The sequence below is a fragment of the Dermacentor variabilis genome, chromosome 3, assembly GCF_050947875.1.
Source record: "Dermacentor variabilis isolate Ectoservices chromosome 3, ASM5094787v1, whole genome shotgun sequence".
NCBI classification, from domain to species: domain Eukaryota; kingdom Metazoa; phylum Arthropoda; class Arachnida; order Ixodida; family Ixodidae; genus Dermacentor; species Dermacentor variabilis.
The window spans coordinates 64,908,907-64,933,408 of record NC_134570.1 but is presented as its reverse complement, the minus strand read 5'-3'; the positions used below and the strand labels follow the sequence as shown (position 1 = coordinate 64,933,408).

At 49.6% G+C, this 24,502-nt stretch overlaps 1 protein-coding gene across 6 annotated transcripts in view; it reads left to right on the top strand.

Annotated features, from left to right (window-relative positions):
* Positions 1-24,502, top strand: part of LOC142575768 (death-associated protein kinase 1-like) — a 202,527-nt gene that overhangs the window by 70,511 nt on the left and 107,514 nt on the right. Inside the window, exon 1 of one of the 6 annotated variants that reach the window (XM_075685395.1) lies at positions 13,002-13,265. The exons of 4 other annotated variants lie outside the window; for them this stretch is intronic. In XM_075685395.1, coding sequence (XP_075541510.1) covers positions 13,254-13,265 — 12 coding nt within the window. In that variant the 5' untranslated portion in view covers positions 13,002-13,253. Of the gene's footprint in view, positions 1-13,001; positions 13,266-17,194; positions 17,299-24,502 lie in introns of those variants that run through there. One more of the 6 variants, XM_075685396.1, reaches the window with a different exon arrangement.

Here is a 24,502-nt window from a genome sequence, read left to right as displayed (position 1 = left end):
TGACCGGCATTCGGCCGCGTTCTGTATATACGTGCCCAGGGCTGGCGCACGAGTCTCCCGGATGAACAGGCGCGCCGTCAGACTTAGCCCGAACGATGAGAGCACATCTCTAGCTGCTTAATTTTAGCAAGCAGAGGCTTTAAAAGAGAAAATATTGAAGGCTCTGGAAGGAAGACGCATTAGGCTAACAATTTCGGAGCACTCCGACCATAAGTATTCCGCACCACCCGCAGGGAAAAGTATGGAAGTCGTGTTAGGTATGGCGGCGGCTGTCTGTGCGTGCTTCAGCAATGACGCATTTCCTTTATACTGAGGTAAATGAACAAGAAATGGGAAAGAGGAAGGGAGGGAGGAGGAAACAAACGAGAGGGCTAAATGAGGAAAGAGACGCTGCTCTCCGTCTATATGAGGAGCAAGCAAGCGAGAAGTTTCTCACGGTAGCGATTGCAACGGGCATCTAGCCTTTCTTCCCGCGCAACTTTCAGTGCGTTCCTTGTCACAAGCTCTCACGCCCTTATAGTGTAATCGGATGTCATTACGTAAAAATAGCGAGCACGCATACGTATAACTCATGCACTCGCACGGGGCGATTCGGCTCCTTCGCGTTCACCGATGCATGAACGCATTCCCGACGTGTTGTTCTCGTACACAGAGGCGACGCCAGCGCAGCGCACGCGCTGCTCCCAAACGCGCAATCTTCGATTGGATGATCGGCCGGATCGGAACCGGTCCTCCGAACACGTGGTGCGCCTGTGCTCGGTGGGATGCAGAGATTTATCGAAGCGCGAGAGCCCGGGCGCAGCTGCCGCTGTAATGGCTTCTTCCTTCGTGCCAACGCAACACCCCGGCCGGTGTGTGTCTTCTGACCGAGTGACCACCGGTGCGGATGACACGGTCTAGTGGTCGCCGCCGTCTGCGAGACCAATTGACCCGGTCGCTTCGCGAGGATGGTCTATTGTGCGATGGCGTTTGTCCCCGACGCGCCAAGCGATGCGGGCGTCTCGGAAATTCCGTGCAGCTCGGCCGACTGCTCGCGAGCCGTTCCCATGCAGTCTTATATACGTGCCGTTGAACGTAGCCAGTCCCGCGTTATGACACACTTGCGCATGACGATGGCTTCGCGTACAGTTGGCCACCAAATTGGACGAGCTCGATCTTAAAAGGCGTTTGCTCCTTCGAAGCACATCTTCGAAATGTACACTCGTAAGCGGAGAGAGAGAGAGAGAGAGAGAGAGAGAGAGAGAGAGCAAGCCACGGGTTCAGACAAATGACAAGACGCGGCACAGCATGCATGGACACGCCTTCGGTGAGTGTCGTGGAGGAGGGAACTTAATATGGCAATAAAGGAGCCCAGTTCAGTAGGAGGAATCGTTGCGAGCCTTACAACAAAATAAGCAGTTTGGAAATTATCGAACAAAAAAAGGAAAAGTGATTGATTCTGTACATACATTCTTTCGCACGGTGATCATATCTAAACCGTGCTGATTTCGTCCACGGTGTAGTGCACGGAATTAACCCGGCGACGAGTGTACAGCGAACGGTTTCGCAGACGATGCGCTCCGCACAATGGCGTTGCTCGGCTGTTTGAAACGCCGATCAGTGACTTCAAAAGAACGTTTCTTTTTTGTTCGAGTGACCGCCCCTTTGAAACGGCGATTCGGAGCCGCTTTTGAATGAACCCGGAGAACACCTAATGGCACGGGGGATACTCGTTGGGCTGCCGCTTGAAGTTGGCACGTCTTTGATTGACCGCCTGATGGATGTGATTGACATACAGATTGCGCGCCTATTTTAGAACGCTTTGTCTTGTCGCTTAATTTGCCAGCTCGTTTCCTTTACCTACTTGTATGGGGACGGAACGTCCTGTACACCTCCTGCGATCAAGTGGTATGCTGTTAAAAGAAGGCAAGTAAACAAAAAGAAAGCGTGCTGTTAAATAATACAGCGACAACAAGTAAACAAAAGAAGCCTTTCTTTTGTCATTTGCTGAATGCGTTCTAAATGCATACGACCTCCTGGCTCTTGCTCGTTTATGTTAAGGAGACCGACAAGTCAGATTTAAGTGTTGATGCCCGACGCCCGATGATAGCCAGTTACTACTGAGTGGGTTAACGAGCACAGCTCTCAATTGTAAAGTATCGTACCCTCTGTGGCGGTACAGTGGCCGCGGCGTTCCGCAGGCTGTTCAGCACAAGATGCATTGTGTCATGCATGGCGGTGAGATGCAAAGAATATAGTGTTTTTTTTTTTTATAAGATTTATGTGATCGCTAAAGAACCTCAGGTGTTCAAGCGTCACACGGAATCCATGTATACAGCGTCTCCATAGTATGCACATGCAGTCGTTAAACTCGTAAAGCGCCACAAGTGGTTATTAACGTCTTTATGTCTTCTATGTGTCAATTTATACACAAGCTGGTGCTGACGCGAGTGCGATTTAGGCAAAGTAAACTTGTATACGAACGCAGCAGAGGTGACATTTTCTCTGAGAATACGTCTTTCTTGTTTTTATTTTAAAGCCTCTGTCGGTTGCTAATGTGTAGTGAAAGGCTGTTAACTTCACGCGGCACTAGATGTTGTAAAAGTGAAGTAAATGTAACAGCGGCGACAACGTTCTGGCATTGCTTTCTACTGTATTCTTGGACGTTGCCTCAGAAGTCATACAGCGAAAGAAGGATTTAGTTGTAGAAGACTTGTGTAATAGTGGTTCATTTCTTTATCACTAAAGCGCGCCCTTTTAAAAGGTACATGTTTGTACATTGCGGATCCTCAAGTTCGCTGCTGTAAGTACTTCCATTCAATACAAGTTCGTAATATAGGTTGCGTTGAACAGCAGACCCATAAAATACTTCACCAGTGAGATAACAAGGCGAGTTGCTCCCTGCCCTGTGGGTTAACAGCAAGCCTAACCTCTTTTCAACCCCTGATTCAAAATGTCTGCTCGCTTGTTTGTTTGTTGTTGATAATGTTTGTTTCGTGTGTGTGTGTGTGTGTGTGTTATCAATGAGAGTTTTGCTAACAATGACTGGTAAAATAAAATTTTAATAAAGATCGATCACATATAGCACAGCAGCTACTAGAGAAGTTAGTGATGTCTCAAGTCTGCATGACAACTAATGGCCATTCGTCAAAACAGAAATGAAGTAAATAAAACTAAAGTTGAAGCATAGTCAATATCAGTTCACATGTTGCCTCAAAACGTGGCTCATATACCCACGAGGCGAACTGGCCCCACAGTGTGAAGCGAATGCCTTAACTTAAACGGGTGCTTACCTTCTGTCTTCTTTCTCTGTCGTTATTTTATCATTCGTGCCCCAAGCATCAGCAAGGGAAAAAAAGGAAAAAAAAAACGCGGGTCAGAAGTGGCGTAACATAAGGGGGGGGGGGGGGGGGAGTGCGACAACCGGCAGTAGCGCACAGAAAATGGCCCCAGCACACACCCTCGATGGCCTCCAGCCCTAAAACGCGGACATCCGGCTTCCAGCGCCGGGCGCCAGTTGCCACGATGGTCAAGCTGGGAGGAGGAGGAGCATAGAGAGAGAGAGAGAGAGAGAGACGGGCGTGTGCCGCACGGTTTCTGTGTTTCAGAAGACCACAGGGAGGCGCCGAGGACAAGCACAAAAGGAAACACGTTCTGGCAGGGAGCAGAGGTACCGCAATGTGTCGCGTATGATACGAGCCCGAATACTTGGTCTGAGACCAAGACTGCTTGAACCCCAAACATATATTGTGCTGGAACATGGAGACGCAAATTTGGCGTGCCATAATCCGGGCGAATGAGAATTGTAGGGGGCCGCAGTCGTGTAGAAAAGCCTCGAGTCTTGCCCAAAACAGCGGTAGCCGGCGGTTCCGGTAGCGCACGATAATAACGACATGAGTGCGACGGTTGACTACGAAGACGGCGCGAGGCTACTCGAAAGCCACGGAGCGTGGATTGAATGGTTGGCGGGGAATCAAACAGTTTTCGGATTTGTTTAGTCAAGGAAAGATGATAATAAACACGATAACAACTGCGACCGGCGCCAGGAAAATTGGTTGACTTACCCTCAGTGCTTGTCGCTACGTCTGCTGGAGCATTTTTTTTCCCTTTTAGGCCTCACCTTAGTTCCTTATCCACCTCAACAGGCGTCGCTTAACACATACAACAACAAAAACACTGATAATAATAACAGTTACGATGATGACAAGTCGCTTTTATTTTTCTTTCCTGAGTGTTTCGGATTTTGAGTTTGCCGGCCTTAAGGAGCTCTACCTTGCCATTTTTTTTTTCACAACCTAATAAAAACGGATACCATACCGCTGCTCTACAGCAACGACGACAACAACAAAGCGCATTTTGCGCGCGATATTACGGTATGGCTTGAGAAAAGCCAAATGTGGGCCGCATGGCTTTCGCGCGTCAAAGAGCGCCCGGCGGTGCAGTAGCAAACCTACGCAGAAAGGAGTAGCGCTATGCACTACTATACTACTCGTCGTCCACTGCGCAGTCGCACGCGAGCGAGCGAACCCGACCGTCCGTCCGCGCACACCCCGCACGCTGTCAGAGGATGTTCCACCGCGCCACTTTGTTTTCGTGGCCCCGTTGGCTTCTGCGTGGCTATTCGTTGCGTACACGTACTGCGCGCAACCATGGTGCATACGTACGGGCCTCAGGAAGCGCCTGGCGGCCGCTGACAATTGCGCGACACACACACACACACACACACACACACACACACACACACACACACACACACACACACACACACACACACACACACACACACACACACACACGCACACACACACACAGACACACACACACACACACAGACACACAAACACACACACACACACACACACACGCGCGCGCGCGGAGTCGACGGCGTTCCCGTTGCCTATACAGACACTGCGGACGCACGCACGGGCATACGGGCTCAGTCCACAGGTGTATAGAGGCGGGCGGCTGCGACAATGCGCGGCTTCGGAAGCTCGCCCGAAACCCGGCGCGCCCAAGAGAAGCGCGCGGCGACGGTGGGATGCGTTTTCCCGTTGCGAGGTCCTTGCTCCAAGCGGTGATATGTCATTCTTCTGTCATTGTTCACCCTTCAGTCACCTCTTCTCCTTTTCTGTTTTTTTTTTCATTGCAATAACTATTATGTGGACACTCTAGCCGCATTCTTGCCCGGAGCCGGAGCCCACGAGCGCCGGAGAGGTCATTCGCCCTACCCTCTGAGCCGGAGCCCACGGGGACCTTTTCCACTCCTCTCATGGTCGTGGCATCGTGTGTGCTTACATCATCCGCCCCACCTTCTCTTGGCCGGACCCCACGACGCCGGAGAGGTCATTCACCCGACCTTCTCCCCGGATTCGTCGATGAGAGGATCGACCTCTCCTACCCGTGCTTGGTATTGCAGGAGGAGGGGCCTTCTCTCCGTGCCTGTCACGTGTCCTTCGACGGAAGCAAGATCCCGCCCACGCTTGTAGAGAGCCTATTTAAGGGGCTCCGAAATGTACTTTTGATATACTTCTTACTTGAGACTTCATACTTCATGCTTTCCTTATTTTCTTTCAACTACCTTTGAATAAACCGTGCAAGTTTCGCACTAGCAAATCGTCTCGCCCCTGCTTGGTCACCATGATCTACCGGATGCCTGCAGCCCGCCGACGACGCCACGCTACCTAATAAGTAATGTCGGTCGAGCTTCGTTAGGCAGGCGCCGCTACTTCTCGGCAGCAGTACGGTACGCTACCCTGGAGTACGCAACAACGGCCGATAAAGCTACTGTCCTTACTTCGTATAGCTTTCTACTAATTTGCTATCGCAATCGGTGCTTCGCCTTTCGGGCGAAACTGCCACTTTTTTTCTTCGTGACAGCAACATCTCCTTGAGATAGACTGTACTGGGTTTTCTGCGCTGCTGTAGGTGTATAACTGAAGTGACTTGCTTTCAGTTAGAAGAAAAAAGAATCGCAAGCAAAGTAAGAAAGAAATTGTCTATCGTAGCGCACACACTGAATTCAAACCTGAGTCCAGAGGTTCGTAGAGGGAAATGTTCTTAGCTATACTATATACACTTCCTCGTTGCCTTCCTTTTTTTGCACGGTATCTGTTGTAGCTTTATTAACATTGTATGCGAGAACTACACTGGCGCCATGCCCAATACACCAAACTTTTGTGTTTGCTTCTGTGTCTACCTGTCTGTTTGTTTTATAAAATTTCAGAAATCGTGGGACGTATTCGCAGAAATGCTGATGTACTAAGCGCACATCAGTGCCTGCGGAATTCTCCGCATTTGCGTTTCCTTCGTCGTTATTCATCGTCTATATAATCCATCACAACAGTCAACATCATCGTCATCATCACCGTCTTATTCTGGCGTGTCGTCTCCATCTTCATCACCTGACGTTCCTCCTCCTCCTCCTCCTCCTCCTCCTCCTCCTCCTCCTCCTCCTCGTCGTCATCGTCACGTTCTCCTCCCTCTTATCCTTAATTGTCCTTGTGCTCTCTGCATAGAGATGCCTTCCTTCGTATGCCCGTACAAGCTCACAACCGGTGGCTCGACCGATAGCTGCACTAAGCTGCGTTCCAGCTGCGTCTTGCCGCTCGGGGGCAGACGCATAAACATCGCGGAGCCAGAAACAAAGGTCAAGAGCCGGCATCGCGTTTCGGATTCCCGCTGAGTTTCACAACACGGCTCCGTGTATGTGACGGGAGAAAGACACGGCGCGTTCATACAGATAACTTGCAGACTGCCTTACACCGCGCGAGTTGGTACCTACACGCTGCAAGCTCTAACGTAAGTATGGATTGTTCATTCGTTTTCAGATAGGTTAACACTTAGCGCATTAAGCAGTCCGTGGATCGGGATTTGGCGCACACGTCGTACCGTTTTAGAGCGCAGCTCTTTGGCGTCCGTTCCTGGGTTTCGCGTCGTCGTCGGCGTTGTCGTCGGCCTCGTAACCAGCTCCGCCCCCCTTTCATCCCCCCAGCGCTAGCAGCGACCGACTGATACCGCTGGATGCCGCTGACGCCGCTAGAGAGTCAAGATAACGTGACTGCATAGAACACCGTCGCCGCCATGCAGAAAGAGGAGGAAAGGGTCCCCCCCCCCTGTTCTTGTGTGGCGGATAGGGTGCTCTTCAGTTGCCGACGCGCCGGTTATTTCACGTAGGCCCCGGCACGTCGACGAATACGTGACCACCTTCCCACGGCTAGACCTGGTTCTTAGCGCGGCGGAAGCGAGGGTATCATATTGTTTGTGTCGGCATCGGCGGCGTTGTCCCTGAAACCAACTCCGCAGCTGGGGTTGACTCACTATCGGCGTCAGCGGCATCAGTCAGTCGCTGCTATCTCTTCCCTCCTCCCTTTATCGTGTTGTCCGCTTGCTGCGCGCGCTTCTGCCCCCATCGTTTGCCGCTGGGTGTACACGCCGCCCCCCTCCCCCCTCTTCCTGCGAGTCTCCGGTTGTCAAAGCGCCGGCTCGAACTTAATTCCTTTCTTCGCTCCTCCTCCAATGCAACCCCTGTGCGGTGACAATCAGAGAGCCAGATCGGTGGCGGCGGATCTGTATATGTGCACCGCCCGAGCCGAAATTGCCGCTGCCGTTCGCCCTGTGCGGTGGCAATCAGAGAGCCAGATCGGTGGCGGCGGATCTGTATATGTGCACCGCCCGAGCCGAAATTGCCGCTGCCGTTCGCCACTGCGAAATTATCTGCCAGTTCTTTCTGAGCCATGAGCGAGACGACCGATGGAAGTCCTCCGTCTGCTGCTGCTGCTGCTGCTGCTAAACGAGCTGCCAGAGCAGAGGCCCAGCGCCGTCGCCGTCAGAATCCAGAGGTGCGTGCCGCCGAAGCAGAAGCTTACCTAGTGGAGTCTTTGTTAAAGGAATACGTGTGAAAAATAAAAAAAAATTCTGTGATAGCGCATACATGTGTTGCTCGATTTCTTTGCCTCAATCTATCGAAAAGGTGAAACAGCTTATTTGCTGCGCTCAAATTTCGCATTAGGAAGTAACGTAATCGTCGGTAATTTTTTTTTTTCCCCATCGGTGACGGCTTCGACTTCTTCCTCCCCACAACGGATTGGCCGGCCGTCCGCATTTCGCTTTGCTTGCACTTTAGCTCATCGTTACAGTGGCCGAAAATGCTATATACAATTCTGTCCCAATTCGACGCGTAGGGGAAAAAAATAAAGAGAATACGAGGTACGTTTCGTTCATGGCACGCTTTCGCAGTCTTGGGTTCGATTCCCCGCCCACGGCGGCCTCGTTTTTTGCTGTAACGTTTATATGCTCTCTTGCTCGAAACTGGTAGCGCGAGCGCGCTTTTGCGTCTGTTTCAATTAGGTAACGATGAATGCAGAATTGGTGAAATAAGTAGATGTATATATCATTCTTGCGTTCTAAGCTGATCTACGTTAGCAGAGAACTGGTCCGTTGTACACGGATGTCACCAAGGGGTGACTGCCGCGTAATATTCGAAGCATATAGCTAGCCTCTCACATTTGAAACTGCCATGTGAAAGCTAGATATTAAACCTCACTTTGGATCATCGTTAGAAAAAAAAAAAATAGAGGCCAGTCGTGTTTTTAGTGGCTGACTATTCAAAAGTGTCGATCCCGACGTTGCGATGAGGGTCGATCTTTTTTTTTTTTTTTTTAAGGGAAACGCGTAATAAGTATTCTCAATATTATGCGTGTACTCAACAAAGCAAATGACAATAAAGTTTGATAGAGATTTTTCGGCACGCGTAAAAGTTCCTTGTTCATACTGGCTGCCAGGAGAGAGAGAGAGAGAGAGAGAGAGAGAGAGAGAGAGAGAGAGATAAAAAAAGAGAAAGAAAGAAAAAGAAAGAAAGAAGGAGGACATTACTGCAGAAACTCCTTACAGTGGGACTTGTCAGATGATGTGCACTCATACAACGAACAAATTATTGATTGAGTGGCCTAGTTACGCACATCCGCGACTCACTGTGTCGAAAAAAAAATTATGGGGTTTTACGTGCCGAAACCACTTTCTGATTATGAGGCACACCGTAGTGGAGGACTCCGGAAATTTTGACCACCTGGGGTTCTTTAACGTGCACCTAAATCTAAGTACACGGGTGTTTTCGCATTTCGCCTCCATCGAAATGCGGCCGCCATGGCCGGGATTCGATCCCGCGACCTCGTGCTCAGCAGTCCAACACCATAGCCACTGAGCAACCACGGCGGCTGAACACCGTGTCGAGGATGACGCATGCATTGTGCTGCAAGTATTGCAATGACCTGTTGCAATTACCCACTTGGTGAGCGTAATTAGTCGAAACAACCGACTAATTAGCCGATAACCGTAGGTCTTATTATTGTATCTTGCACCTTGTCTTTTCAACTTTTTTTTTTCTTTGAAACAGCCTAGCTAACGCGTTGGACGCACGATATGATTTGGTCGGTGCCCTTTGAGGGAAAATCCGAACAAGACAACGAGAATGAATACCAAATGCCAGATATATGGAAGAGCGACGTTCGCTATACCATCTCATGTGCCAATGTTTTAAGGTCAAAAAGGGCACAGACCTAAAGGTGCACCGCCATGTTCGGCGTCCGCTTGTCAGAAGGTATACTATATCTATCGCAAGTTCAAAGATAAAATCAACGGCTTAACTGTTGTGATCGTGCGAACACACCGCGAATAATTGGTTTGGCGAACTTCGATTCGCAGATTTAGGACAAGCACAAGGTTGGGTGTATATATAGTCACAACATGCGAAATGTCGAGCTCGGCAATAATAATTCCCTGTCACCCTCCTCTCTCCTATCTCGTTCTCTCTCTCAATGTCAGCGACCTTGCACGTCTTCGACGTTCTCACGGTGTGGTGGAAAGACAGCGGCGCGCTCTTCCGCAGAGTTGTCCACTTTTTGCCTAAGGCATCTCTATTTCCTTCTCTCTCTCTCTCTCTCTCTCTCTCTCTCTCTCTCTCTCTCTCTCTCTCACACACACACACACACACCGTGGGTGCGCTGTATACGCGACGCAAAGTTCGCGTGACCACGTGATGTCCGACATGCTGCGCGGCCCAAGCGCGCGCACAAGCCAACCGTGGCCGCCTGGTTCGCTCGTTTCCGCGTATAAAAGATAAGCAAAGCGAGTAAAACGTGAGAGCGGCGCGCAAAGTGCACGACCACGCATCCATGCAGCTCGGCGCGGTCGGCGCGACCCTTGACGTACGAGCTTGCCGGTGGCCCAGAAGAGCTCGTGGCGCTGCGAGTTGACCGACGCCATGGCGCCTGCCTGAATGCCTGCAGGGCCGTACATTTTCGTGAAAAATTAAAATATCTTATAGAGGGAACTCTCGAGGGAACTCTATACCGCGACGACGGTTCCTCTATGCCATGAAAACGATGCATTTGCCTAATCTTGGTGCTAGTATAGCTTCAGACGTGATTGTGGGGTTGTCCATAAATTTTCTAAAATAAGCAAGAAAATATTTTATAGAGGTAACTCTCGAGGGAACTCTACACCGCGACGATGGTTCCTCTATGCCATGAAAACGATGCATTTGCCTAATCTTGGTGCTTGTATAGTTTCAGACGTGATTGTGGGGTTGGCCATAAATTTTCTAAAATAAGCAAGAAACTATATTATAGAGGGAACTCTCGAGGGAACTCTATACCGCGACGATGGTTCGTATATGCCACGAAAACGGTGCATTTGCCTAATCTTGGTGCTCGTGGGGTTACTTATGACGCTTTTATCTTGGTTTAGATTGAAAGTTCTTCTAAACTTGTGACGGCAGTACGTATCTTCACTTCCCACGCGCACAATGTTTGCGAATTGCTACATTTGTAACGTAATATTTTGGTGAAAAGGATCGATCTGCAAAGGCCGTTTCAAAGCCAGAAGAAGAACGAAGTTTAGGCAAGTCAACGTACTGTCCGTCAGTCCCATATATACTGGCCGAACTGGCATATTTGCAGCTTCCATGGACTCTCTACATAGAGTTCCCTGCCGCTCTAGCCCAGTGGCTATGGCGTCGCGCTTGCTGAGCTCGCGAGGTCGAGGGTGCGATTCCCGACCGTGGCGGCCGCGCTTTCAACGAGGGAGAAACGCAAAGAAACGTTCGCGTACTTAGATTTAGGTGCACGTTAAAGAACCCCTACAAGGTGGTCAAATTTAATTCGAAGTTCCCCACTACGGCGTGCCTCATAAATCAGATCGTGGCTTCGGCACGTAAAACGCCACAGTTTTGGCTTAGTTTTTTAGTTCCCTAGCTTTAAGTAACTCTTGTGGCAAACTGTGTGCTCTTTTTTTTTTTTTTAACCGTGGCCTCCGAGGTGCCGGTGTTGATCTCGAAGGTCACGCACTGACCGACGCCACGGCGGCATTCGCCGCCATGCGTCGGCGCCGGCTGGAGCTCCCAGCGTGGCATTCACCGTGTCGACGCGCTTAAGGCGCGCTGGCCTGACACTAGAACACGCGCTCTTCCGTTGTGAATAATATGCGCGCTGTACGTGCGTACGTAGTCTTCGTACCGTCACAAAAGAACGCGACCCACCGACCGCGCAGCTGCACCAAGGCACGATTCTCTGGAACGGAAGCGCAGGCCTGCCTGTTGCTGCGCGCCCGTGTCTGTCATTTATAGGGCTTCCGATGCATGCATGCTAGGAGCATAGTTTATTCGCCTTCGCCCTGCATGTGGGTATAGCCTATAGGCGCGGTTGCGGAGGAGGCGATACACGAAAGTCTGTGGTCTCGAAAGAAGTGCGAGGGGACGAAGCATTAAAAAAAGTAGTTTGTAGGAGGAGGAGGACAAACATTGGGGGGCCGCAAATGACGCACGCCTGAGCAAGGCATCCTCCGCTAAACTTCGCAGAATATTGGCTCCGACTCACGAGAGCTTGAATAAGTAGAACTTGTTGCTGGGCGCGTTGACATGAGGTATGATGAATGCACCGTTGCGCTAACAGGAAAATAAATGCCAGGATCCCAGAAAAGAAACCACACCAGACCGTATGCGTGAAATGTGTGACGGGCGTTATGTACGAGGTACCGCTGCAATTTGGGAAGTGCTACGTGGGCCGAACGGGGTTGTGTGTCAATGACCAGGCACGGGAACCACGGATTGTCTATCACGAACAAAGGCAATGCGCATTTACCTGCGCATTGCATGGTTTGCTTGGCAGGCAGATGCCAGCCACTATACTGCGTGATATTAAGATAATTGGGAGGAGTGGTGACACGTTAGCGAGGTAACATTTGGAGGCATATCGCATAAAAGAGAGAGGCGCGAGTCGCATTAGTGATAGGTCTGCTTTTCTGTTTGACAACGAGATCCAGATGTTAAAAACGTCACTGTAATCGCTCTAGACGGCGCTGATGTACGCATGCGCGTTTGTTGATTCTCTCTGGTCTGCTGTAAGAATAAAAAGAGTTGAAGTTCAGTGGTCGACCTATCATTTCCCGCTTTTCTTCCTAACTCTTTATTTTCCTGTTAGCGCAACAATATATTCATTAGATTGAATAAAACTCACTAAACTCAATCAATCAATCTGAAGCGGCGCGGATCACTAAATAAATAAATAAATAAATAGATAAATAAATAAATAAAAGCGTTTCTTTCTGTTAACGAAGGAAACGTCGCCGCTTCAACGCGAATGGACAAGTGAAATGTCACATGTGATGTTGTTACTACACTCTGCGGCGAAACATTGTTTCTTGCATCAACCCTCGGCAAGTCGTCGGCAAAAAATCGTCGCTGCCGCGTCTCGCGATTGAAAGGGCTCGCGAAAAGAACAAATTATGTTAAGGAGACTGGGAGCGCGCTTGTGACGTCGGCATACTGTGAAGAACGTGCGATGACCGTGTCAAGTGCGCTCATGTTCTCGATGTCGAAGTCGGGTTGTCGCGAGACCTGACGTGTAGGAATTTCTAGAGGAGCCATCCAGAAAGGATGAGCCGTTATTGTTTCACTCGGGCTCGAGTTCCGTTGATCGAGACCTGTATATAACTGCACAAATGTTCTTTCGTCGTAGAGCAGCAAACTCTGTCAAGGAACCTCGTGGCGTTTGCGTCTTGTAAGCACGCATATATAAGCGACAGTCGCATGGAGCGGTCGGTTATACAGTCACGGCAGAAACACTGACTTCGACTGCTTGTGGTGTGTCTTGAAGATCCATAAGCCGCGGAAAACGTGCAGTGAGCGTCTATCAGTTTCTGTGCAAGCCCTCTTTCCATAGTGAATACTCTACAATTTTCGCTGTTCGACCCGAAGATATAATTGAGCGGACACTGAATATATGTTGTTCATGGTGAGTACGGCTCAATTCAGCGAGTTGTGCGGGAATCCGTACTTTACGTAAGGATAACTTTGTGCAAGGATAACTTTACGCAGGGGAAGTAAGTTATCCGCCTGAAAGAGGCAAGTTTTGCTATCGGAAATTCCACGCGAGATACCGCGCGCGAGTAATTGTGAAAGTAGCTGTCGATGGGTCTGACTGTGTTGCGAAACGTTCAGATGCGCGCGTTTGTTCAGATGTACACGTGTGTCTGTCGTTCTGGCGTTTAAGACGTCGTCTTTAATATCTCACGATCTTTCGTTTTCTTTTTTCTCCTTCTCCCCCTATAATGTACGTTTCAAAGGCTCTGTTTAGAACACTTTTAGTAATAACACGTTTTTAGTCGTGATGAGAAGCAGGTTGGTTTCACGTAATGTACTTATCTCACCGAACGGCTTTGTTAAAAGGCGCAGCGCGTTAAGAAAGAAATAAGGATTCCGGGTCCGGCAGAGAGCGGGCGGTGACAACGAAAGCTACTTTACTTGATTAAGATCTTTTGTTTAAACTGGCAGTAGGGAATGGTGCTGTTCGCTAGCCTACGACCAAGCCTAATGAACTGATATACGGAAGTGTTTATTAATGCCGCGGAGTGGGGGCTATCCCATCTTTCGATTTCTTTTCATCGCTCGGAAAAGGAGTGGTACGTGTCACTTATTCACTCGTAAACTCCTAGATACACATCGTGGAGACGTATTTTGTAGAAGAGAGTCAATTGCAATATTTGCGCAGTGTTTGCGTTCATCCACCAGAAAAAAAAAAAGTGAGAACTTTAATCTGATGCAATTTGTATTCCAGAATTGAGACCTGTGGAGTGCCAAAAATGCCTGTGACGAAAATGAGAAGCACGCAGGACATGGCGGACATCAACTGTCGCGTCCTGTCCTGTGCGCTTGGCGTTCTTGTCTTGCGTCTTTCAAACGCTCGTTAAAAATGTCCGAATTCCGGAGTACGCACCAACTATAATATAGTTGGTGCGTACTCCGGAAAGTTGGGCTATATGTTATATAGCCCAACTTTCTTCTGTAACATGGACGCGTTTCATGTTTATGCACTACACCGCTCACACGCTGTGCCGAACTGCAAGCGCCATATCAGGCGGGCGCACAATGTCAGACGTCTACACAGCGACGTCCCGAGGACGGAGGCAACGTATTAGGTTTGTCGAGGGAGGAACGGTGATGACAGTTGCATGCACGGAGAAGAACGATTCTGTGCCTCTTGTGTCACAATGGCACATACCGAGCCCATACCAAATGGCTAAATCAAAGAAAATCAACTAAATAGACACTGCATGTATTTAGGTCTTATGCAAGAATTTGCCCTTTATTTCTTTGTTCCGCAGGACAGAAGTGCGTTTACTGGCGTGTCGGTCAGTATACAGTGCTTATACCTATAAGCCCGTTTGTTAGTCACACGCACACACACACACACACACACACACACACACACACACACACACACACACACACACACACACACACACACACACACACACACACACACACACACACACACACACACACACACGCGGCGCGCGCGCGCGCGCGCACACACACACGCACGCACGCACGCGCCTGCGTGCGTGCGTGCGTGGTGGCGTGCGAGCCCAATCCGCGCCCCCCTCGATGCGACGTTCTGTTTACGTCAGCCAGCAGCGGGCAGCCAGCGCACTGTGGTTCTGTGCTCCTCGCTGCTGGACATATTGTTAGCGAATATAGCCGGCCAGTGGCATATATCACTTACAAACGAACATCTTTGTGAATACGGGCATAGAAGACCTGGGCTACTCTGTATTTAGATGTAGGAGCACCTCAGTGAGTCTCAGGTGGCCGAAAGTCACCCGAATTAACACTCTCACTGTCATTTCCTCTCTCCTCTCTGTTCGTCAGGCACGTTGAGATTATAGATTTCTGCTGGGATTAGCAACTCGCGTCGTGAAGCAGCGTCGCCGTGGGAGATGGTTCAGGGTATTTTGTGCCAAACGGAATGTTCCTTCTTCGCGTACACAACTGCGAATCCATTCCGCTCACGTTCGACTCACTGAGCGAATGTCCGGCATTACACTTTCGCTCGCCGGGCAGTTAAGACGAATCACCGCGTCGAATCGGCGGACGCATGGCGTCCGGTAATGACTCCGACGATTCTTGCCTTCGCGCCGCCTCCGCCAAAACCCGCTCTTGGCGTCGGCGGCATCTTTGTCTCGTATCGCCATCTATGCTTCCCACGGACGAGCGAGGCTCTTTTAATTTTGCTCGCAGCGTTGGCGATGGCTTTGCACTTTTTCCTTTCTTTTTTTCCTTTCTACGAGTCCTCGTCTACGTAGCGTCGTTCTGAGACGCGAGACGAAGGGGTCCTCGACCTAGACCTTGTTGGCGCACCACCGAGAACGACTCCCACAGACAGCACCGCGTCGAAAGCGTTGGATGCGTTGGATAGCTTGCATAGCGCGGGCTCGTTATTTAAGCTCTCCGCGGATGCCGGTCAATAAGCGTGCCGGGACTTCAGCTGACGGCCGCTCCCTTGAGATTGAGGATCGTTGACGCGTGGGTATGCGTGTAGGCTGCTATAGGGGCAGTGTGTGTGCACGTTTCAATGTCCGAAGCGTCTTGTCTGGCGAAACCAAGAGCGTTGTTGTCGTTCGAAGGAAAATGACGTATCCATTGTTTACATTTGGCCTGTTGTCTGCAGCCCTTCCAAGCAAGCACTTTGGAAGCCCCTCGCCGTATAGCTAGCTTGGGACTTACCATCTGCGCGTTCACTGAGGCATGTAGCGTTTGGTGTTAGCTGGACTCGAAGCATTGCCGAACCTTCTAGAAAAGGCAGTGCGCGATCCTGACAAGGAAAGAAAGTGAGCAGAGTATAGTCACCGGGATCAACCAGACGAGATTCTGGTTTTCTACCTTGCACATGTGGTAATGGAAAGGGGGAATAGAGGGAGAGAGCGAGCGTTCGAGGATGCACGGGACTATTAAAAGTCACTCAGGTGAAACATGTTGCCAATAAGGGCATCAGAGTGTGTAGGATTCGAAATGATTCATTGCCATTTGAAACAACGCGAGATCTCATATATATATATATATATATATATATATATATATATATATAGCGTCTTCGATACACTTGTAGATGAAAGCGGCCTTTTTAAACTTGATGCATCGTTCGCAATACGCAAAATGGAGCGACTTACTTTTATGCCTTTAAGGGCTTTCGCATTATATACCGTGTGTATACATGATGTCCCTGCTAACTTTAGCCACGCTGTTTGAAGAAGAAAGAGGTGTTTAAGATATACGGTGCAAGATACGGTTACAAAATCGACGGGCTTCGGTATTCAGACTTATGACTACTTAGGAACTTCGGTCTTATGCTCATATCTCGCACTGAGCTTTTATTATAATTTCTTTCTTCTTTAAACAGCTTGGGTAGCGTAAGCTTGGACACACGGTGTACACACCGTCCTTCACGCGCATGCAACACATTTCTCGCGCCGACCATTCGTTCTTCAAATCTAACGCTGCGCGGCCTTCGCAGTTCCAATTGCTTCGTGGCTAATAGCCAAAGTCGAAAGCAAATTGTCTCTGCCTCTTTCTCAGCCACACCGAGCAAAAGGTGCGGCGTAGAAAGAATCGCAGTCACACACGGCGCGCGCCACATTCGTTTTCCCGCCCGTACAGCAGCAGCAGCAGCAGCAGCAGCAACAACAACAGAAGCGGCGGCAGCCGCTAATGCTGCCGTGGCCGCTCGGGCTTTCGGCGGTCCAGCAATAACAGCGCGGATGCCGTTTTCTTCGTTTGCTTTGCCGCTAGCGCGCGCGCGTGCTAAGAGGTCGCTTTCATCTCGCTGAGAGAGACGATCGGAGCCAAGGTTGACCGGCTACTTGCGGCAGCGCGAGAACCTTCGCCGTGGAACGCTTTGTCGCGTTTCATCACACCGGTTTGGTGCAGCATTTGGAAGGCTCTGGGAGCGTGTCAGGGGTGCGTATTAGCGCGCCTGCAGTGCGGTCACGGTGAGTACGGTTAGGCACAACGGTGTGCGTACAGAGTAGTCGTGCAGTTCTTTAAAGGTCACGTCTATATCGCGTGCGCTCGTCGTCGCCGCGGTTATAAGAACGCGTGGAATTCGAGAAACAAAAATCGCTGGCGAGAGCCCCCCCCCCCCCCCCCCCCGAGTTACAAATAAAGATGAGCGCGCGATGCCAAGAAAGGTCGCTCGAGGTTATGCTATAGCGTGCATATCGAAGACGATCAAGTTGTTGCCAAGAAGCCAGCTTCGCCAGTACATGCGAGCGGTTATTACATATACGGCGCCTCGATGCTTGTGATGTTTCGTGTAGGCCGATACATCTTCGCGTTGAGTACCGGCTGCAATTAAATTCCTGGCAGGATCGATGTGTTCGTAACGGTATGATTCGTGCGCGTGTGCTGCTTTGCAGCTTGTAAAAGGGCGCCGTGTCGTTCTCGTTGTCAAACGCGCAACTGGACGGGAGATCTGAACACGAGAGGTTCGCAGGAAGATGGAGGCTTGAAGTGTTTAACCGTCGCAAAACAACGAGCGTCGCTGACGCTGGCTCCATCGACGTTCCTTGTTTTACCGCTATTAATCAATAGACGAAAGATATATGCGTCTCTTGATGAAGCGGTTCGTCGTTTCCAACAAGAGAACGAGAAGAAAGAGGACCAGTTTTTTTTTTTTTTGCGCAGGAAGTAGAGGTAATGAGCCTGCGAATTGTTTCCTACATGCTGTACCCCGCGAGCGGATATTGGTTGACGCAAGAAAGGCGAGGAAACCAAACAAAAGTAATAAGAAGAAAACAACATTACCGACGGGTTCGTAAAAATGGTAGAGGTACGTTGCAACCACACACATATATGTATAGCTAGCATTCGCTTCTATAGAGTCTAAACTGTCATGAGCCCCAGCCACACTTTTTTACGCGCTGAAACTCGCTGTGACACCTGTCTCTCAACGTTTTCTCTTAAACTGTGATGCCTCGAGGTCTGGCCTGTCAGCATCAAAAGTTTTCAGTCTGCTGCTGAAAACTTATGGGGCTTAGTGAGACAACTTGTCTCGGACCACGATGTTGGACGGGCACTTAGAAAGCAGAAAGGCGTGACAAGTACACAAATATAAATGCAGAGCGCCAGGCGTGTTACCGTGAGGCGTGCTGCTTGCTAAATGTGTCTGCATTCAGTGTGTGTGTGTGTGTGTGCGTGCGTGCGTGCGTGCGTGCGTGTGTGTGTGTGTGTGTGTGTGTGTGTGTGTGTGTGTGTGTGTGTGTGTGTGTGTGTGTGTGTGTGTGTGTGTGTGTGTGTGTGTGTGTGTGCGTGCGTGCACGAGATAACTTCGGTTAGCGTAAGGCCCAGGAAACTTCGTTAGCTTTCTCGGAGATCAGTCGCCAACGAGAATTATTCTTGGCATACCGCAGAGTGCGTGAGGGGAGGCCTTCTGTCGGGTACGTCATGTTAGAAAATAGGAAGCACGCAGAAAACCTACAAAGTTATAATTCTCCGGGACATAGGAGTGCAGTTGTTGGGAAGGGAAAAAGCGGAAAGTACACGTACTGACAAAGAACTTCAGTTTTGTCTGAAATTGTTTCCATTGATTTCTCTTCTGCTTTTACACTCAGCTCGGACCTTTTAACTGCACAGGAAAGACGTTAATCGAGGGCCTCGCTCTGATGAGTTGTTTTCGGCGACTCGCGAAACCCGTGTGAGAAAAATAATCGCCGAGGAACTGTATGGCTGAATATTTGATTTAGCCATTTCTGCAATTAAGCACCCTCCGTCCCTGCTATTTCGCTTATTTTACACGTTCTTTACTCATTCAGATGCAGAGGAGGTAAATAAGGAGGTAAATAAAAGCGCTATATTTAATGTTACTGCATTCGGAGTGCTCGAAAGCTTCTCGGTTACTTTATGGGCTCTGTGTAGCAGGATATGTTTTTGTTGTCATAAGGCTACGTAAGAAGGATTAAAAAAAACACTTAAATTATTCATTTACGAATACTGTAAGCACCTTCACGCCCATACAGTATAGGGCACACAAGATACGAGGACTTCAGGTAAGGAAAACGAAAAGGCAATTAAGAAAGAAAAAAAGAACATTGTGGTTAAAAGGTTTCGCCGTATTTAAGGGGCAACTCCGGCGATTTTCCGATGTCCACTGACTTTCATAAATTTTTGAATATACGTTCCCTTTTGCACTCTGATTACCTGTGCCAAACGATATGACTGCAAGTCATTTAATTTTCCTGAACATTAATTTTAAACATTGGCTGCGTGTTCTCGTCTCATCCCCACGAGTGCATGACATTTTACTGGTACGCCATGTGTTTGCGACGCCAGAGTCTGCACCGTCACTTCGCCCAGGAACGACGAAGCTGGCTCCTTTTTCTTCGAGACGACGGCCGACGATCGTCGTTTTTTGACAGACGTGATGACCATTGCTTCTCTTTGTCTTGCCACAGCACAATTCCTTGAACAGCTTGGGGCTCGTCAGCTGCCTCTCGCGGCGGCGACTGGTCAAATGCTAATGGCGATCCTTCGGCGCTCATATCGTCGCTAAATGTGTCGCTGAAATCGCCGCTGTGTATAGTTCGAAAGACCTGGAAAAGGTGTCCGTGTCGTCAGAAGACATCGTCAGCTTCGCTTTTCTGGCGTTAGCGCCATCGACTCATCCTAGACGTCACACGAAGCAGTTACCCGTTTCCGTTCACGCACCTCGTTTATTGGTTATTTCAAAGTATTGATTAGTTTATAAGCAGACTGAAGCGCCCTACAGGTGGCACGACTGTCAATGCCATTTGAAAATGACAATATCCTAATATAGCTAAAAAATACGTCGGAGTTGCCCTTTAACCAGGATGAAAGCTCACCGGAGGATCGTTGTTATCTTTATTCATAGGAGGCGTGTAAGCTCTAGTAAAGGTTATGTCGCATTGGGCATGGTCAAGTTCGGTTAAGTTCGCCTTCTGTTAAAGTGTCTTCGCCCCACGAATAACTGCACGGCAAAACTTTTCTCTCGGTGGGCTTTCGTCAGGATTTAGTGGCTTCGAAATTGTCCTACCACTGTGTAAAAAAAAAAATGTTTCTGCCCATGTCTCTCGAAGCAAAGATACGCTTCTGTCCGCCGAGTTGTATTTCTTTCCCTGTGAGCTTTTCTTTTGGATAACGCTTGTAGACGCCTCTGACCACAGGACCAACACGTACTCACGCGAGCAGGCGTCAGCCGAGAGCGTTCTTGGCACTGCGGCCAACTACCGACACAAAGTACGGGACCAAAAGGAAGGGGAAAACCGACACGCGGAGAAGTAGCTAGCCTTGCATTCCGTCCGGCCAAGCCGACGGGGTCCCCGTTTCCAAGAGACGGGGACGGCGCGCCGTAGGTCCTTTGCGAAATCAGCTTTATGCACTCTTTGTGTGTGTGTGTGGTGTGTGTGGTGTGTGTCGCCCTTCTAGCGGGCGCGTCACTGCTGTTGTCGCTGGGTTGAGTGCCCCTCGCCCAACGTCCTCCTTCTCAATGGCTGCCCCCCCCCCCCCTTCCCGCCTGATGTTATGCATACTCCCGGACCCCTGCGTCGCTCCAGTGCGCGATGTTGCGATTTAACCGCTGGGTAATCACAAAACACCGCGATATCTTTTTACACCTTTGTCGCACAGAGACTGGAACTGAGCCTATGTTGCAGCTAACCTTGCTGTGCCCGTTTAAACTGGTCTTAACTATAGTCGTCCGGCTGGTTTCTCACGGTAATGCCCGTGAGCCGCATCAAGTGTTTTCAGATCGCGAGAAGGTGCCATTCTAGTATGGTTAATTGCCAGGCTTACTACTTGATGCCATGTGGCTTCTAACACAAATATACATATTCTAGAAGGAAAACTTAACGTTTGATACATTCGGCAGGTCGCTTTCGAGCCCTCTAAAGCGCTCTGCAGGGGGTTGGGGGTGCTTTGCATTCTCCTGGTCGAAGTCTAGCGTTCGAAAAACATTCGCCTGGTTCGCTCCGCGGGGCGCCTAACTCCAGCTCAGAGCGGTCGAAGGCGCTCTCAACTTCGATCTGGGAGCGCGATCGAGATCCAACAGAATTCCGGTGGCGTGGCCCCTGCGGTTACTCTGGGAGCAGCTGAACGTTCGGCTCGATCTTGTGTTCCTTGTCTCCAATCTCGTGAGCTGCTCCGCAACGCCGAAAACCGAGTCAGAGCGCGCGGTGTGAAAGGGTTCAATGTACCATACGTCTTATGTGCTGTACCTCTGCCTTCTCCAGCCGTCGTAGGAGACATATAATGACACTTTAATGACCTGTATAAATAATGCGGGAAATAGCAATAGAAACAGGATAGAATTATGCAATGTTCCGTTGAAATCTGACGCTTTCTTTTGTGCGTATCGAAGTAGAAAATAATATTGAGATGGAATGCTCGACTTATTACTCCTCCTTGCTGCTTTTATTCATCCGCTCTCTATATAATTGCATTTGTGGAGATGCAGTAAATGAAAGGTAAGATATTCCATGAAGTTGAGCAGCTAACTTGTTCTTGTTTTGTTTTTTCGTTTAGTTCGTACGGAAGTACTGTCGACAGCAAAAGTACCGGAGTATGTTAAAACCCTGCATGTGCCATTTCGCTTGGGTGACGTTGCAAAGAGCCAATGCTTTAAACTAGGCGCGATTCCGAATAACACGGTGTGAAACCGATGCGAAACAGCAGAATTTCCCTTCAGCATATCTACAAGGCAGCTACCGCTTGCATTTGACCGTCATCCTAACATGGTTTCTACTCTTTTTTTTTTTTTAAGCGAATGTTTCTTTGTGACCCTGCCCCCCTCCCCCTCTCCCGGACTTTTCTGGCAGTGACGGGTAGGTGCTGCTCATATCTTGCCGAAAAACTCACAGAAAAAAAATTAAAATAATAATAATTATGTGCCCGATGGCGAGATTGAAACTCGGTCCCCCAGTACAGCTATGCTCCGACCATTAGACCACAATCTTAGGTATAATTGTATCGTACCAGCGCCAGATTCTGTTTGATATGATTGCCGGGTGGGTCACATTGCGTAGCACGGGTGCGCAAGTGCGCATGCGCGCGTGCCAGTTTACTAGGCCGAAGGTGCACGAATGAAATGGCCAATTTATAACGTCTGATTAACCGCTTCAACTCAGCTTCGCTTAACATATATTCCAAGATGGGCGTTATATCTGCATAACTTTTCTGGACACTTAGAAGGTTCGTCCATTTGCCCTGTGTCGGTGTTGACACTATTTTTTCCCATCCCTGCTGGGCTAATCAGCAGGCGCCAGCAAAAACTGCCTCGCTCGCCCGCTCGCAGCGCCGTAAATGGGACAACCTCCGCCTGGGAGCAAGAGCCGGAAATCATCGTGTGCCTGATGTCTGTTGTCGTTTATGACGGGGGCTCGCTTCAGCGGAGCGGCCGTTGATTGCCAAACCTTCTTGGGACCCGCGAGCTTGCGTCGCCGATTGCCAGCGTCGCGCCTTACGACGTATGTAGGCCGCTGGCCTCTCTTCGCGCCAGAGAGAGATTTTGGATGCGGAAAGTGCATATAAACTGCACTGCGAACCCGCCTGAGGCTTTTACGGGACAAGGATCGCTCGTTTCGTGAAGAAACGGTCGTTGTGAAAGTCCCCGGTGAAAGGAACGTAGATGTTGACCTCGGCACCACGCTGCTTGGCGAATTTCGAAAATTCTTCCTTTATAATTGCGTTCACTGAGGGTCGTCATGCATTACTCGCTCCCAGAAAACGTATAGCACAGCTAAGTGTGTGCGCCAGCAGAGCCTGCTGTCACTCAACGAATAAAAGGCGTGGGCATCAGGTCGCGTGAACGCTCGCGAAAGCGCTTGAAAACGAAGTTTTGAGAAAGGTGAAATGCCCATGTCATGTAGGCGGTCAGTACAGATTGTGCAAAAAGAATCGCCCCTTACTGTGTGCGCGTTGCATTTGGTCAGGAGCATTCTCAGGAGCGCCGTGATATAATTGTCGGCGTGTAAAAGCGCCGACGAGACTACAAAGACAGAAGCGATTCGGGAAGAATGCGCGCCGATGTAAATCGAAGAACTTACACAACGCTCAGTCGTCACTGGTCGGGCCGTTGCCTTCCCCGGTATTGGGCGGACGATATCCAAGCCTTATACTGCATTCATCATTGCGATAGTCATCGCTTCACTCCTTCGGGCTTAGGGTCAAACAGTGATAATTTTGTTCACCCAGAATAACCCTCAGTGAAGTTCAACGACATTAACACTCGATAACTATTTGGACTGATATGCAAGAAGGGTATGCATGTGTCCTCTCTATATCGATTAGCGACTCAATATCACCATCCAGCACCATCGCTACTACTACTACTACTACTACTACTACTACTACTACTACTACTACTACTACTACTACTACTACTACAAACAAGTGCCAGACGCATTGGAATTCATTGGGTGAGCAAAAACTTCTATGGGTGCGCGTGGGTGGCGAGCGTGATATTTCAGGACCCGACGCAGGAATATCTCCGCTCAAAAACGTTAGACGGTGGTACGGGCTGTGTGTGACCTCGCGCGAAATAAAGCGACGGTGTATCACGGCCGTTCGGTTATTAGTCCGCACGAATAGCTCAGCTCTTGAAAAAAAAAGGGGGAAGCGAACGACCAAACATAGGAAGGAACAATGTTGCGTAATCACATGACCGCGAGCTCCCGGTTTGCCCTTTCGGTTCACGCTCGAGGCAGATAAACAACGCGCACTCAGTCACGACTGTGCTCCACTTTCGGCCGTCGTTTACACATGGTCGTAGCCGCGAGCGACGGTAGCGTACGCGGACTACATACAGCCGCGTATACACGCGGCTGTGTATACGTGCACACGCGATAATCTCGCCGAGCAAATGTAGTATACCTGTGCTACTTACACGCGCCAGCGCCCAGCGAGACCCGACCGGCACCGCCCGAGGGCTGTGAGGCGAATTGCGTGCAGCGCGTTGGATCCTGAAGCCGTTGTCGAGAAAGCACGAGAGACTTTGCAAACGGGGTGCCGTGCGGGTGGTCTAGGTCTGCACGAAAGAGATTTGAATAGCAATGCATAGTTCGCAGAAGTGAACTTTCTCTTGTTACGTGAAATACCGGGCGATTCGCGGTTTTAGTTTACGCTGGTTCTTCTTTTCTTTTTTTTTTTTCTTAACGTGTTGAGGAAGAATTCGAAGTATAGCAG